Source organism: Salmo salar, chromosome ssa26 (assembly GCF_905237065.1).
Source record: "Salmo salar chromosome ssa26, Ssal_v3.1, whole genome shotgun sequence".
NCBI lineage: Eukaryota > Metazoa > Chordata > Actinopteri > Salmoniformes > Salmonidae > Salmo > Salmo salar.
The window spans coordinates 7,068,589-7,085,497 of record NC_059467.1 but is presented as its reverse complement, the minus strand read 5'-3'; the positions used below and the strand labels follow the sequence as shown (position 1 = coordinate 7,085,497).

Genomic DNA, 16,909 nt, shown 5'->3' with positions numbered 1-16,909 from the left:
TCAAGTGACAAGTGGATTTTGCACCACTCAAACGCAGAAAATAGATGGCTGAAAAAGACAGATCTTCAGCTGGGCTGGGCATGCGCGTTGCTACTGAAACAAATAGAGATAAAAAGTAATGACGTCTTTTTCTAGGCACTAACTCCGTCATGGTTCGTTGGACAAAGCCTATAGGGAAATTCATTCCGTTTTAGTATGGTTTTTGGATAAATGCCGAAAATAAGATCTGTGGTAAACACAGGCTTAGGAGATCTTATACATTTTGTTCTATGACATAATCTTCATCAGCTAACGTCTCTTTTTGTGGATTTTGAAGTGTTCACATAAAGCATAATTCATAAAGGTAATGTTAACTAACTGATATTATCCCATAGAACAAAACGTATAAGATCTCCTAAACCTGTGATAACTTCAGACCTTATTTTTGGAGTTTACCCCAAAATCCTATTCTTTCCCCATTCATTTTTCCCATAATGGCTGAATAAACCAGACGTTTTTAGGACTACAAGCTGGCGAGCTCTAAACTGAGGGGACTTTTACAGTAAACGAAAGTAAAGTATGACACAGGATATCGAAACCAAAGCTTTCTAGGTTATTGAATGTTCATTAGATATATTGTCTATACTTTATTTTAAATGCATAGTGGCACTTTTTTTCCTTGCCATTGATTGTCACAGAACCGCACTTGGTTCTTTATGGATTCAAAACATCTGTACAATCTTACTATTTAGATTATCAGAATACTTGTATATGTTTTGAAAATCTTTACACAGTTAAAACGTGTATCTTGTAAGCCCTTATATTCTTTTTTTAATACCTATTCTGTTTTGTACATCAGAGTCTATACTTTTCTTTTATTAAAAGGAGCAGTAATCTTGTATGAATGGGATGAGACGTGAATTGTTTGGACCCGCCTATTAGAGACAACCAGGAAGTAAGAAGAGTGGTGAACTTGCCTGTGTGTAGAGCTCCTGGCATACCGGTTGTGGAAGTGGGTGAGACAACGCACCACAAATACTGTCTGGCAACATGTCTCGACCTAATGGCAAGTACCATGAAGCTCTTCATAATAAACTAGCATTAGATAATAGATAATAATTATATCACTGCCTATGTAACTCATTGATGAGAGAGAGTATTGCGGATTTTAAATGGAAATATGAAAGACAGACTACTCGCTTTGCTTTCGTCTCGTTACTTTCTCTTTTGCCGTTGTGAAATTCAGTTTATTGTATAACTGACAACTATTATCAAATGAAGGATTGCGTAATACAAAGGTAAATAGATTAAATAATACATATGAGAGTCACATTCAGGAATATAAGGCTGACTTTAACCCAGTCATAAATGATTGTAAAGGAAACAATCGTAGTTACTGGTAATGACAACTGAGTGAACTGGAGTGAACTGATGAGTCATACACTGAGTGTACAAAACATTAGGAACACCTGCTCTTTCCATGATATAAACTGACCAGGTGAATCCATGTGAAACCTTCAATCAGTGTAGGTGAAACCTTCACTCAGTGTAGATGAAGCGGAGGAGACAGGTTAAAGAAAGATTTTTAAACCTTAAGGCAATTGAAACATGGATTGTGCTATGCCATTCAGAGGGTGATTTGGCAAAACAAATGATTTAAGTGCCTTTTAACTTTTATGGTAGAAGGTGCCAGACCCACCGGTTTGAGTGTGTCAGTAACTACAATGCTGCTGGGTTTTCACGCTCAACAGTTTCCTGTGTGTATAAAGAATTGTCCACCAGCCAAAGGACGTCCATCCAACTTGAAACAACTGTGGAAGCATTGGAGTCAACATGGGCCAGCATCCCTGTGGAACGTTTTCAACACCTTGTAGAGTCCATGCCCCAACGAATTGAGGCTGTTCTGAGGGCAAAATGGGGCGCAACTCAATATTAGGAAGGTGTTCCTAATGTTTTATAAATCAATGAGTCATACATTTACGCCTTATTTGTTTGTGTGGAAACCTCACACGTTAATTCAGTCTTGTAACTACTGTTGATAGGAGACTTCATAGATGTTGATGCTGTTGTGGCCAGACATAATCTGTTTTTATTGTGGATAGATTACAGATTAGAAAAGTGTATTAAGTGCCACTCCTCGGTATAACAACATTTCATTGTCTGTCCTGAATATATATACTGCTTTAACAGTGTGAAAGAGATGCTTTCTTGGCAAGGTCTCCCTAACATGTATGTCATTTTAGGTACTGGGCAGAGTAAGAAAGATTGGGTCCTGTCTGGTGGAAAACTGAAGTCCGTCCCTCAGATTCTCCTGGAGCATGCTTCCGAGGTCAGAAGGTTGGACCTCCAGAGGAACAAACTGAGACAGCTCAATTGGCTCTCGAACCTGGTAAACCTGAGAGAGCTCAACATCTCCAAGAACGAGCTGGTGGACTTTCCCCAAGAGATCAGATCTTTGAAACTTCTGGAGCGGCTCTACATGAACCAGAACAACATCAAGGTCATCCCTGAAGGCGTCTTCCCTCATCTGGGGAAGCTACAGTTCCTCAAGCTCAGCACCAACCGTCTGGCCAAACTCCCGGTGGACCTGAGTCAATGCCACAGCCTCAGCTACCTCAACCTGTCCAATAACTGCCTGAAGGACCTCCAGGCACTGGTGGGGCTACCTAAACTCAAGGAGCTGTTCGTAGAACGGAATAGCCTGACTGAACTTCCAGCCCAGCTGTTCCAGAAGGGGAACTCGGAGCTGACCCTGTTCAAGGCCACAGGGAACCCGCTGAGTACCCCCCCAGAGGAGGTGTGTGACGGAGGAGTGAGGGACATTCAGAGCTACTTCGCCATGATGGAGGAGGAAGGCCCTGACACGCACACCACAGCCTGGACAGTCAAGACCATGTTCCTGGGTTCCTCCATGGCTGGAAAGTCCACGCTGTGTCGTAGCCTGAAGCAGGGGGTGGCTGTGAGTGTAGATGAGGAGGACAGAACGGAGGGGATAGAGATCAGTGAGATGGATATGGAGGGGATCCGGTTCCTATTCTGGGACTTCGCAGGGCAGGAAGAATACTACCTGACGCATCACGTCTTCATCACCCCCAGAGCCCTCGTTATCCTCGCTGTTGATTTGGCCAGGTAAACATGTCAGTTGATGGAGATCACTGTGCACAACGTGTTAATTTGTGGGAAACTGACATTTGTCATTTAACAGAGTCTTTTAGTCTTCTAATATTTTCATCAACAGATAGTTTCGAAGATCATTTGATAATGTTTTATTGATAGTACAGTATATTGATGAATATAGTTTGTTGGTTTTACTGACTTGGGCATGACCTTGCCTTACATGTCAAAATGTGTCTTTGTAATGTCTCAGCTACAACATGGAAGACCCCCAGTCTTACAAAGAGAAGGTGTGTTTCTGGATCAATAACATCCAGCTTCGTGTCCCTGCCTCTGTGGTCTTACTGGTGGGAACTCATTGTGACCAGTGTCAAGACCAAGATGAGGTGATGGAGAAGAAGAGACACATCGAGGAGAATGTTCGAGTCATGCTCAAAGAAAGGAAGGAGGTTTTACAACTACAGCAGAAGAACCTGAAGGGCAATACAGACCCCTCTCTGTTTTCTAAACAGATGTGCGAACTTGACCGGCTTCTGGAGTATCATTTACAGGTATTGTGTCCTAATTTGAGTTTTGTAATGAGTGTTTGCTCTTTGAAATGGCCTAACATTTGATCTGCAAGTATATTAATTGGTTTCTAATGTGTTTGCAGGTCCTGGAACTTGTACCTATTGACTGCACTATGCATGAGGACATTGTCAAGCTCAAGGAGCAAATTGTGAGGCATATCTTAACAAAGGATACATTCCCATGTGCTGAAAGGACCCTGCCCAAAAGCTACAAAGACGTTGAGTTAGCCATTTATGACCTGGTGGAACAAAACCAAATACCTCAACACGGTAAGTTTTTTCAAGTAAAAAAAAAAAATCCTTATTGAAAGTTAACAGCTTTTGAATTGTAATTTTATAATTAACTTTCTCAAATTACTGAATTGAAATGAAATCAACTTCAACCCTGTTAATTGCATTTTTAATAATTATATTATCAATACTGACATGTGCATGTTAGGACAGTCAAACTGTGCTTGTCCTAATATCGACACAATGAGGTATGTACCGAATTATAACACGGTCACATTACTCTAATCAGACGTCTCTTTTCCTCACCACCAGGAATAGTTTCTTTTGATGACCTTCTGAGTGACCTCATTCTGCACCTTGAGTTGGGTGAGGAGAACATCCACTCCATCCTACGCTACCTCCATCGTATCGGCATCATCGTGTGGTACGAGGAGATCCCTGCTCTGAAGGATAGGGTGTTCGTTCAGCCATCTTTTCTCATCTCACTCTTCAAGGTGAGACCAGAGGGCGACGGAAGTAAAACCTCTGAATTAGTGATCAATGATACCTGGTCCAGGAGAGCTACAGGGGTATGGAGGCTTTTTGCCCAGTATTTGAAAAATGTATACTCTCAATTAGTTGAATCAGGTACTTTTGTGCTGGGCTAGAGCAAGACCTGGTATTTCCTGTCCCTGTAGCTCTCCAGGAACAGGTTAAGTGTGCTTTGAGTACAGCAGTATGCGAAAGTATTCACCCCCCTTGGCATTTTTCCGATTTTGTTGTATTACAACCTGAAATTCAAATGGATTTTTGGGGGGCTTGTATCATTTGATTTACACAACATGCCTACCACTTTGAAGAGGAAAGATCTTTTTTATTGTGAAACAAACAAGAAATAAGCATGCATAACTATTCATCCCCCCAAAGTCAATACTTTGTAGAACCACTTTTTGCAGCAATTACAACTGCAAGTCTCTTGGGGTGTCTCTATAAGCTTGGCACATCTAGCCACTGGGATTTTTGCCCATTCTCCAAGACAAAACTGCTCCAGCTCCTTCAAGTTGGATGGGTTCCGCTGGTGTACAGCAATCTTTGTCATACCACAGATTCTCAATTGTATTGAGGTCTGGGCTTTGACTAGGCCATTCCAAGACATTTAAATGTTTCCCCTTAAACGCCTCGAGTGTTGCTTTAGCAATATGCGTAGGGTCATTGTCCTGCTGTAAGGTGAACCGTCCCAGTCTCAAATCTCTGGAAGACTGAAACAAGTTTCCCTCAAGAATTTCCCTGTATTTAGAGCCATCTATCATTCCATACATAGCGTTTTTCTTGATGACCGAAAAGCTACATTTTAGTCTCATCTGACCAGAGTGGTGCCATGTTCTTTCCATTTTTTAATAATGGATTTAATGGTGCTCTGTGGGATGTTCAAAGTTTTTCTGATATTTTTTTATAACCCAACCCTGATCTGTACTTCTCCACAACTTTGTCCCTGACCTGTTTGGCGATTTCCTTGGTCTTCATGGTGCCGCTTGCTTGGTGGTGTTGCAGACTCTGGGGCCTTTCAGAACAGGTGTATGTATACTGAGATCATGTGACACTTAGATTGCACACAGGTGGACTTTATTTAACTAACTATGTGACTTCTGAAGGTAATTGGTTGCACCAGATCTTATTTAGGGGCTTCATAGCAAAAGGGGTGAATTCATATGCATGCACCACTTTTCCGTATTGAATTTTCTAGAATCTTTTGAAACAAGTAATTTTTTTCATTTACTTAACCAATTTGGACTATTTTGTGGATGTCCATTACATGAAATCCAAATAAAAATCCATTTAAATGACAGGTTGTAATGCAACAAAATAGGAAAAATGGCAAGAGGGGTGAATACTTTTGCAAGGCACTGTAGGTGGCACAATTAAGTAGCGAAGAGAACATGCTGTAATCTATTTGAATTACGGTGTTCTATTTAAAGTCTTCTCCAGTACGGTGTCCATATCAGGACAACATCATATGTCCATGAAAGTTGTGTCAGAGTCACTCTGACTGCTGTCCTAATATGGACACCGTACTCCTATTACCAACGTCTCTCCTTTCCCCTAACCCAGACCATCGTGAGACACGACCTGGTCAAGCAGATGGAGGCTATCCCCAGAGACGAGCTGCGGCAAGAGGGCAACCTGTTGGTGCACCGGAGCATGTGGGTGAATGACTTCAAGGAGAAGGGTACCCTGCACAACGCGGCCACACGGATCCTGGTACGCAGAGAACTGAGGCGGCTGCGGCTGGACGAGGAAGATCTGGTGGAGGAGGTGGTGGGGAGTAAGACTAAGGAGGGGACGCTACTTAGCCTCCTGCAGCACTTTGAGGTCTGTCTCCCAGCTAAGGTGGGTAGTCCCCTGAACCCGGCGGCCCCGGAGTTCAAACCCGGGGAGAAGCAGTGGAAGTCATCCAACTTGGCCAGGGGTGATCTGGACGGAGCATGTCTCTTCCCCAGCTACCTGCAGGACAATCAAATGGTAGTGAAGATGTGGGGAGAAGACAAGCTGGACGATATAAATGTCTGTGTTTACTTTCTACCTGAGATCCCTCATGGCTTTTTCCACAGGTAGCATTGGAATCTAGTCTACCATTTCATTGCCCTGATGTTTCACTTTAATATTCACAAATGATCCTAAATAAATATTTATGTGCAGTTTATATGGTTTTATAGATAAAATATGTGGTTATTTACGACATTTATTTGTATTTCAGGCTGGTCATCAAGACGTGCTCCCTGTACCCGACTCACTGGATAGGGAAGGACCACTGCCTGCTCAGCTCTGGAGACAAACTGGTGCTGATGAGAGAGAACAATAAAGATGGAGACAATGAAGATGGAGATCAACACATACAGATTCGCTGCAAGAGACCTGAGACCAGCGGTACAGTATGCTATTCCTCTATTTCATCTGGAGAGGCAAATTAATGAGAATATGGGGTAAATTCAAACAGTCTGCATAGTAAGAAAAGTGCTCGTAAGGACCAGCTGATCACTTTTAGTTTAAATAATGTCCCATACTTGGTGTTCAGAAAACTTTCCCAAACCGTCTTATGCAACACTTTGAAGACGTCTTCAAACATTCAAAACATGAAGGGCGACTGCGCTTCCTGATTTGGCCTTGTTTTTAATCCATGCATATTAAGAAATGGCTGAAGGCAAATAAGACTTGTCTTGGGGCGTGGTTTGATGTGAGTGTGCTTTGGGTGTGTCTTTGCCATTCAATCACAATAAACAAGTGCAGTAGTGAGTACAGCGAGGTAAGCTAAGCTAGCTTTGCTATGGAGCGAACAAAGTTTTGAAGTTGAGGACTTCTCCCCTCCCGACTGACTCGCCATCTCAAGATAGTCAGCTAATTCGGTTCTATGTGTAGGTTAAAGCCTGCGCTGACCTTGTGTTTACCCAAGCTGGTCTGGGCTCCAGAGTGACACAGCGGTCTGAGGCACTGCATTTCAGTGCAAGAGGTGTCACTACAGTCCCTGGTTCAAATCCAGGCTGTATCACATCTGGCCGTGATTGGGAGTCCCATAGAGCGGAGCATAATTGGCCCAGCGTCGTCCGGGTCTGGCCGGGGTAGGCTGTCATTGTAAATAAGAATTTGTTCTGACTTGCCAAGTTAAATAAAGGTAAAATAAAAAAAGCTGAGGGCAGCTACCTAGCATTGCTTGGTGATAGCTGCAGCTGGCTATCCGATCTAGCTGATATTTCTCTGTCAAATCAGTTATGGCAAGTGCCAGTGTCTGGTATGTGTTTCATAAGACACCTGCTCTACAACGCCTTGCTACGAAAGAAGCTTGCAACTTAATTTCAACGTTTCATCACATCATGTAAATACATGTTACAATGGAACCGATATCAACTACTGCGAGTTGAATGCCCCCGGTCTTCAGTCAGTTCAGCTGTCCTACAACACAATATTCTATAACTGCCTCATCTCTTATGTCCACTGTTAGGTATTTCCCGTGAGACAAATCCCAGAACTAATATCCCTACAGGTGTTGGCTACATGTGGACATTGCACAAACATCACCCAGCTTGAGTGTACATGCAGTACATCAACAAAAATCGATGGATGTGTTTGTGTTAAAGACCAAATATTTTCTATGTAAAAATCATATGGATGTTCTTATAAATACAGTTTGCCTACACTTTACCTAACAAATCAAAATCCGTTGTGTTTAGAGTACAACTTCAGCAGTGTAACCAGAACTAGAATGGCATTTCTATGGTCTATTCCCAAAATGTAATGATTTGGCTGTCTAACACACTAACATGCACAACTCTCTGGGTGAGGTTCTGTCTTCAAGTCTCCAGGGAGTGATGAAGACCCTTCCATTTATGTAATGTATTACAAGTTATGGACATGTGCAGTCGGCAGGGTTGAGCAGTAACGGATTACATGTAAAGGATTAAAAATAATAATAACGGTAACTGTAATCCATTACGTTACTAGCAAAAATATTGTAATCAGATTACAGATACTTTTGAAAAACTAGGTGATTACTTCGAGGATTACTTTTGAATTCAGAAAGGATGTTTGCGAAACCAAATCTTTGACACTTCTCTGTTTTCTCAATGACATTCAAATCAGCATTGAAAAAAGGTGCAAGTTTAAGTTTGTTCCACCTGAGCGAGTCTGACCACAGGTCAGAGACCATTATGATGACCCCAAATGTGTTTGATCAATCGCGGGAAAAGAGCAGGAATAGGCTTTTGTAGGCTACAATCCATGCTATGTCTTCCAATGGTGCGACTGCTGTCGGCATCCAAAGATTATCCAATTTGAATAAATGCTTGGAGGTAAGGACGACAGCAGTGGTGTAGTCTATGGCGATACGGATATCACTTATTATTAGCGTCGATGTGAATCACACTGCTGCTCTCTCATTTAGGTATTTGCGCCTTACGGACTGTGGTTGTTGTGGATGGCTGTTCACAAATCTAAATGTATATTTGAACCCAATAATGGTTGAATTCAAGAGGTTTAAGCTGCCTATCAATCATTGTTTTTGAAACCAGTGGACAGCCAGTGAAAAATAAGCTCTTGCAACAGCTGAATACTGTAGTGTGGATCCCAGCCTATGGAATAAAAGTGGGGCTTTTATTACTCAATCTAATTCATGCTGATAAAAAAATATATCCATAAGCCTAATGAACACATGCTCAAACTCGCACTCTTTTGATAGACTTAAAGGGGCAATCTGTCGTTGCTACATCCATTTTTGGGACTTATAAATTAATTATGTATATAATAATTTGATTCCTTAACTTTTGAGCTTAGTTCAACTGTCACACTCCATGAGAACCCAAAATATAAGCTTGTTTTTCTCCAATGTTTGTAAACATTGTAAATGTGAACAAACACTGTATAGCCCCAACATGGTTAAAATATAAATGTTGATATAATTTCATCCACAGTCTATTAATCTGAGAGTGGTTACATTTCTCCAGGCCCATCCCTCAGCTTTTTACCAAAACAGAGGCGGGGCACCATTTTGTTATTGTTTCATCTGTGAACTTGCCCTTTAAACAGCTGCATATTATCAAGATATCAAAGTGTCACCAACAAAAAGGTAAACCAAACAATAGGCCTATAGTAAATGCGGCATATGGCATTCATTTTTCACATGTACTTGTAAATGGCACTTTTCAGTAGTGCTCAAGCATGCCATTCCATGAGTGCAGCATTTATTTTTGAACTCGAATCAATGAGCCCAATCAGTCCTCCATGACAACAAAATCATAAACAACAGAGTAGGGCTGGCTAATACGTCTGTAGTTGTTGGGTTAGGCTCAGGTAAAACAATGGCTAATCTATACTTCCATATTTCAAAGTCCTATTCTTGAAGATCAAGGGGTGTAACATGTATTGAAATGACTGGAATTCGGATTTATCTTTACATTAAAAACCAAATTCTAACTTATAACTTTATCATATTATTATATGTAGTAGAAAGTGATGGGTTAGAAGAAGCCTACATAACCAACCCATAAAGTAAAATGTAACGTCCATATATGGCCAGCTATGTAAACTTTAACATTGATTTATCCTGCAAGTCGTTCAATTGGTAACACACATTTTTGTCTTCTACTAATGCCTCTTAATATGAAAGTAATCTAAAAGTAACTGAATGTAATCCGATTTGGGTAATCCAAAAGTTACGTTGCTGATTACAATTTTGGACAGGTAACTAGTAACTAACGGATTACATTTAGAAAGTAACCTACCCAACCCTGCTAGTCAGGTGGCAGGAGGGGTGGAGTGCATGACACTCCATTCTGGATATGTCAGAGTTTGCCTCATGGGTCCAGCAGGCAGAGTTAAATAACTACAAGCAGATGTGAGATGCGGAAGGATAGCACTCTTCGGATACTGAGTAGCCTACAGAGTAATATGAGAAGAATGCAATTGCTGAACTTATGTCGATATTCTAAAGAAAGTGTTTGATAATGTTGAAGTGTAACAGTACCATGTACAGTGGGGGAAAAAAGTATTTGATCCCCTGCTGATTTTGTACGTTTGCCCACTTACAAAGAAATGATCAGTCTATAATTTTAATGGTAGGTTTATATGAACAGTGAGAGACAGAATAACAACAAAAAAATCCACAAAAACACATGTCAAAAATGTTATAAAATGATTTGCAGATACTGTACCTATCAACATTTTGTTTGGTGGAGCTGGAGCTACCTTGCCAAACATGTCAGTTGTCATACACTGCATGACCAAAAGTATGTGGACAGAAATGCCATAAGAGCATTAGTGAGGTCAGGCACTCATGTTGAGCAATTAGGCCTGGCTCGCATTCGGCGTTCCAATTCATCCCAAAGGTGTTCGATGGGCTTCAGGTCAGGGGTCTGTGCAGGCCAGTCAAGTTCTTCCACACCGATCTCGACAAACCATTTCTGTATGGACCTGAACCCCATCGGGGGTATTGTCATGCTGAAACAGGAAAGGGCCTTCCCCAAACTGTTGCCACGAAGTTGGAAGCACAGAATCGTCTAAAATACCATTGTATGCTGTAGCGTTAAGATTTCCCTTCACTGGAACTAAGGGGCCTAGTCCAAACCATGAAAAACAGACCCAGACTATTATTCCTCCTCCACCAAACGTTACAGTTGGCACTATGCATTGAGGCAGGTAGCGTTCTCCTGGTATACGCCAAACCCAGATTAATCTGTCAGACTGCCAGATGGTGAAGCGTGATTCATCACTCCAGAGAACGCGTTTACACTGCTCCAGAGTCCAATGGCGGCAGGCCTTACACCACTCCAGCTGACGCTTGGCGTTGCGCATGGGGATCTTAGGCTTGTGTGTGGCTCCTCGGCCATGGAAACCCATTTCATGAAGCTCCCGATGAACAGTTCTTGTGCTGACGTTGCTACTAGAGGCAGTTTGGAACTCGGTAGTGAGTGTTGCAACCAAGGACATATGATTTTTACGCGCTACGCCCTTCAGCACTCGGCAGTCCCGTTCTGTGAGTTTGTGTGGCCTACCACTTCGCAACTTCGTTGTTGCTCTTAGACGTTTCCACTTCATAATAACGGCACTTACAGTTGACCGGGGAAGCTCTTGCAGGACAGATATTTGACAAACTGACTTGTTGGAAAGGTGGCATCCTATCACAGTGCCACATTGAAAGTCAATGAGCTCTTCAGTAAGGCCAATGTTTCTCTATGGAGATTGCATGGCGGTGTGCTCGATTTTATATACACCTGTGTGACTGAAATAGTGTGACTGAAATAGCTAATCCCACTAATTTGAAGGGGTGTCCACATACTCTTGTGTATATATAGTTTGTCTTCCTGTATGGTGTTAACAGTGCAAGTAGATCAGATCCAGGCCCCTCTCGTCACAGATACTGGTCATGGAGGAGCCTGACTTACAGATCTGACCCAGCTCCTATTACAGAGAAAGAGAGGGAGAGAGTGAAAGACTGTCACCATATGATCATGGAAGCCAACAGTAAACACACGGTTGAACACAGCCAATCAGAGATTTTGATTCACAGCTAATTCACAAGGGACATGTCCCAGCATGGCACTAACTGGTGGACATTACTAACCCAGGCCCAGGAGTAGTCCATTGGATAAGGGGAACCTTACAACATACAAGACACAAACACACACAGTACTAATTACATTATCAATGGTGGTTATTTCCTCCATTATTCTGAAACGGGACTGGTGTCTGATCATTGCCTCCTTATCTGTTGATCTTTTATCATAATTTTGTCCCTAGAAAATACACATGTAGGAAACACGCCCTCAAATGATAGCTAGTTTGATTATTTAGCAGGGATCTTACAGTAGCTAGTCAGTTTTAATAGTTGAATGGTGAAGTCAATGTGCTTGGTGTACATGTCCTGGAAAAGTTGACAGATCTTATAACTATTAACTTTGATAGAAAGCTTAGCTAAATAAATAGAATCTTGAAACCGTGGCGAGCGAAACACCTATCCATTTACAGGTAGATTACCCTGATTAATTATTTAGTGATTTCGCAGTTTACATATTTATTCATGGCTCTACCAACTCCAGGAGAATCCTTTTTCAAATCATGCAAGAAAAAATATTTAACTTTATTTGGAATGGCAAACCAGATAAAGTTAAACAAGATTATTTATATAACGAACATGAGTTTGGAGGGTTAAAACTATTCAATATTAAGGCAATTAAACCTCTCTCTTTAAGCCTCCATTGTACCGAAATTGTACCTAAATCCAAACTGGTCTTCCAACAAGCTACTAAGAGATGCCCATCCTATGTTTAAGAGTGGGCTCTGCCTTTTTTGCAGATTAAAACCCTCACATTTTGGATTGACAATGGATCCTCCTTTTTAAATGAAGTCATTGGCTACAATTTAAATGTCATCCTCCTGAAAAGATCGATCTAATATTAAAGGCAATTAATATGGCTAATCTCCAATGTACTGATAGAGAAAAAAACAAGTGTTTCTTAGGAAAATTGTACAAGAAGAGTATAATATTTATGAAGTACGGTAAAATTGTCATACAAGCAACTAAGAACAGTGTATGGAGTTGTATGCGCAATACAAAATTATAACCAACTCATAAAAGTCTGAAGTTTTGCCGTAAAATTGGGAGAGACAATGACTTTAAGAAGAAATTAATCAATTAGTCTGTCTGCCACCCATTAAAATCAAATAATGGCTTAAAATTATTAGTATGAATTGAAAAATGTATTAGTCTCACTTAGTCAAAAGGTTTGACAGATTGACATATAAAATTCAAGTCAGTTGGGAACAGGTCTTTGATGTCCCAATACCTTGGCATTATAAACTGATATATAAAACAACAATTGACACATCAATCCATTAGTTTCAATTTAAATGATTATGGTATATAGAATACTTGCCATAAACAGAATCAATACAGCATCTTTTTCTGGTACTGTCCATCGGTGGCTCGCTTTTGGAGTCAGGTCCAGGAATGGTTGTTATGTCATAATATCAGAGTTCAGATGGACCTGAAATCTGTATTGCCAGGAGATCTGAAAAAACACAACCAATCAATGGGAAATATCATTATACTCTTGGGTAAAGTATTTATTTTTAGGGCAACATTGGTAGAAGTGTTACAAATAGGGAGGTTCAGGACCCTCATAAGACATCACAGTAAAAGGGGGATGTATTGCAAAAAGAAAAATGGCATTATACTGGGAAAGATGGGTTAATCTGTGAATATCGGAGGGTTGGAGTTAAAATCCAAATGGCATTATACTGGGAAAGATGGCTTAATCTGTGGACATCAGCAGGTTGGAGTTAAGCTCAGAATGAATGGTGGATTGGCCGCTGTGGGTGAAAATCCAACACTTGCAGAAAGAGGAAATTAGGTATTAGGAATGCCTTCCTAATATTGAGTTGCACCCCCTTTTGCCCTCAGAACAGCCTCAATTCGTCGGGGCATGGACTCTACAAGGTGTCGAAAGCGTTCCACAGGGATGCTGGCCCATGTTGACACCAATGCTTCCCACAGTTGTGCCAAATTGGATGGGTGTCCTTTGGGTGGTGGACAATTCCTGATACACATGGGAAACTGTTGAGTGTGAAAAACCCAGCAGCATTGCAGTTCTTGACAAATTCAAACCAATATGCCTGGCACCTATTACCATACCCCGTTCAAAGACACTTAAATCTTTTGTCTTGCCCATTCACCCTATGAACGACACACACACACACACACACACACACACACACACACACACACACACACACAAATACATGGCTCAGTTGTCTCCTCTCCATCTACACTGATTGAAGTGGATTTAACAAGTGACATCAATAAGGGATCATAGCTTTCACCTTGTCAGTCTATGTCATGGAAAGAGCAGGTGTTCCTAATGATGTGTACACTCAATGTACAGTACGTATAATTGAAATACATGTACCGTATTTGTGAGCGGAAATAGCTGTAAGTAGCAGTAGAAGTATTGTTGTCCATTTGTTTACTCCAATCAGAGGAGGGATGGTAGGGTTAGAGAAAATAAATAATGAAGAAAACATTTAATAAAATAAGGGGGATTAGAAATAATGCAAACAGTTACATTGATAGAACCCCTGGAATAATACAGTTGATCTACGAGTTTAATTATTATTGTAAGTAAGCTGGCAACATGTATCACACATGTCGTTAGGTTTGCTTGATTATGAGCTAACGTTACCTAGCAGGAATCAAACTTGTCTTCATGTGTACCGCAAATCTGCCTCACATTACACATTAGGGAGAGGCTATGTATTTAGCTAGTTACATCAAAGTATCATAGTGGCATAGCCAATCAAATAATGACATCTAGCTAGCTATAAACAAAACGTAGCAATTTACCAACAAGATTCCAGTCTCAGGTTTGACGGTAAACAGCCCAAGTAGAAGCTAGTTGGATGTAATCCATATTCTGAACTGCTCAAAATTGTTGAACAACTTTATGGAAACCCATTTTTACTAGAATAGCTTTTTCCCAAGTTCGTTTCATGTGACCCGGTGCCCCAGGTGCACGGAGTTTGCTCTATTTTTACCATTCCATTGGTCCTCCTAAGTAGAGGTCTTCACCCGCCTGGGGCACCGAGCCATGGAAAACGAACTCGCCCAGTCTTCTCACAGAAAACACTGCACCACAATGTGTTAATAGGCAAAATAGGACATGAATTGTTCACATAATTGTAATACAAACAAAACCCTCAAGTACAGTAAGTCATGTCGCAGTCACTAACCAAATTCCATTTTGGATGAGACTTCATAACCAAAATGATCCGATTTACACTTTGTAGTCAATTTGGAAACTAGAATAAATGTTTCTGACTCATATCGATGCCATAGACCGTTTTCAAAAAGAGAAGTTGGTTTTCAAGGGCAGATGACATTTGAGCTCTAACTATATAGTTATGCTATGAAAACAAAATATTTAGTCCTAATGAGGAAAAACATTTAAAAGTAGTCACTAATGTGTTGTAAACAATTTCATCTCATTGACATCAGCATATTTATCTTTTTCCTGAAGAGTTCCGACGTTCTTGGGATCTCTTCCTATCGGTGATGACAAAGCTAGTGTTGCTGTCTAGACAGTGGCCTGGTCTATCCCAACATGTCCACACCCCCTGTAAGGAGAAAGGTTGCACAGCCTACTTCGTCTGGAGAGACTGGCAGGACCTCTCAAACTCAGACATATATGACCTGTAAGCCAAATGTATCTAACGTAATTGTTATTTGTCAATGCACAACTGTATTGTTATTATATTATTGAACTTATTTCAAATGATAATTATTTTGTTTCTCTATCAATACACTATTAAAATACTATTAAAACTGAAGTGTGTGTGTTGAACAGTGTGCAGGAGGAAAAACAACTCTGCCGAAATGGACACACGCGACGGACCGAATTGCTTTTCCCAAAAGGTACCGTATGTTTTTAATCTTAAAGTAAGAGGGATTACCTACCGAATACAATTAATACTTCCCATTCAAATTCTGTGTTTTTTAGATCCTGTTGTCAACAAATCAAAAGGACAATGACCAGAACCTAGAAAGCAGAACTTCATTAGAGGGAGATGGTTTCTCTTTCAGTGACGTCTCCAAGTTGACTATCTTACAATCAAAACATTTTCCTTATATGCAACATCAAAATCTTCACTCCTTACAGTTTGGGTTTAGGCTTGAGGTCTCATTTATATTCATATTCATGTTTCTCTCTCAATATTATGAAAGTATATATTTTTATATCCTACCACAGGGCAGCGCTCTTGATCCATTCTGATAAAAACAATACTGATGTACAGCTACACAAAACTTCATTGCAGTCCAGATATCCACTTTTTGATGCCTTATCCTGATACCAAATAAATAATTTTAAGCCTCTGACATGACATAATCCTTTTTTATTTGTAATATATTTTATTTATTTATTCAATACTTAATTCCAGATGTAGAATGTAATGGGTTACTTGATATCCAATTCATAAATTCAGAGTGCTGAACGTTTTCTATGAGGATTGTACAATTCAACAGTTTGTCTTCCATTAATTTCAGAACTGAATTGAAATGGAGTTGACCCAAACCCTGACTATAATGTTTTTATACTGAAGGAATTCTCTGTATGTTCTATCCTGGGGGAGTGGTGCACCTAACTGAATTACTGCGACTTCAGAAGGTATTCACGCCCCTTGACCTTTTCCACATTTTGTGGTATTACAACCTGAATTTAAAATGGATTACATTAAGATTTTGTGTCACTGGTTTACACACAATATCCCATAATGTCAAAGTGGAATTATGTTTTTGAAATTTTCACAAATGTATTAAAAATGAAAAGCCAAATGTCTTAAGTCAATAAGTATTCAACCCCTTTGTTATGGCAAGCCTAAATTAGTTCAGGAGTAAAAATGTGCTTCACATGTTACATAATAAGTTGCATGGACTCTGTGTGCATTAATAGTTTTAACACGATTTTTGAATGACTACCTCATCTCTGTACCCCACACAT

At 40.4% G+C, this 16,909-nt stretch overlaps 1 protein-coding gene across 2 annotated transcripts; it reads left to right on the top strand.

The window, feature by feature from the left end:
• Positions 1-844: 844 nt before the first annotated feature.
• On the top strand, positions 845-16,287 carry si:ch211-210p4.6 (malignant fibrous histiocytoma-amplified sequence 1). Of its 2 annotated transcripts, none has more exons than XM_014174951.2 (10): positions 845-1,045; positions 2,223-3,108; positions 3,347-3,644; positions 3,746-3,932; positions 4,206-4,387; positions 5,982-6,481; positions 6,628-6,797; positions 15,431-15,605; positions 15,758-15,825; positions 15,911-16,287. In XM_014174951.2, the coding sequence occupies exons 1-10, from the start codon at positions 1,030-1,032 to the stop codon at positions 15,940-15,942; spliced, it is 2,514 nt and encodes an 837-aa protein (XP_014030426.2). In that variant the 5' UTR covers positions 845-1,029; the 3' UTR covers positions 15,943-16,287. The 2 variants fall into 2 exon arrangements, with proteins under 2 accessions (XP_014030426.2, XP_045564239.1); XM_045708283.1 differs by lacking the exon at positions 845-1,045 and adding an exon at positions 1,730-1,919.
• Positions 16,288-16,909: the final 622 nt, after the last annotated feature.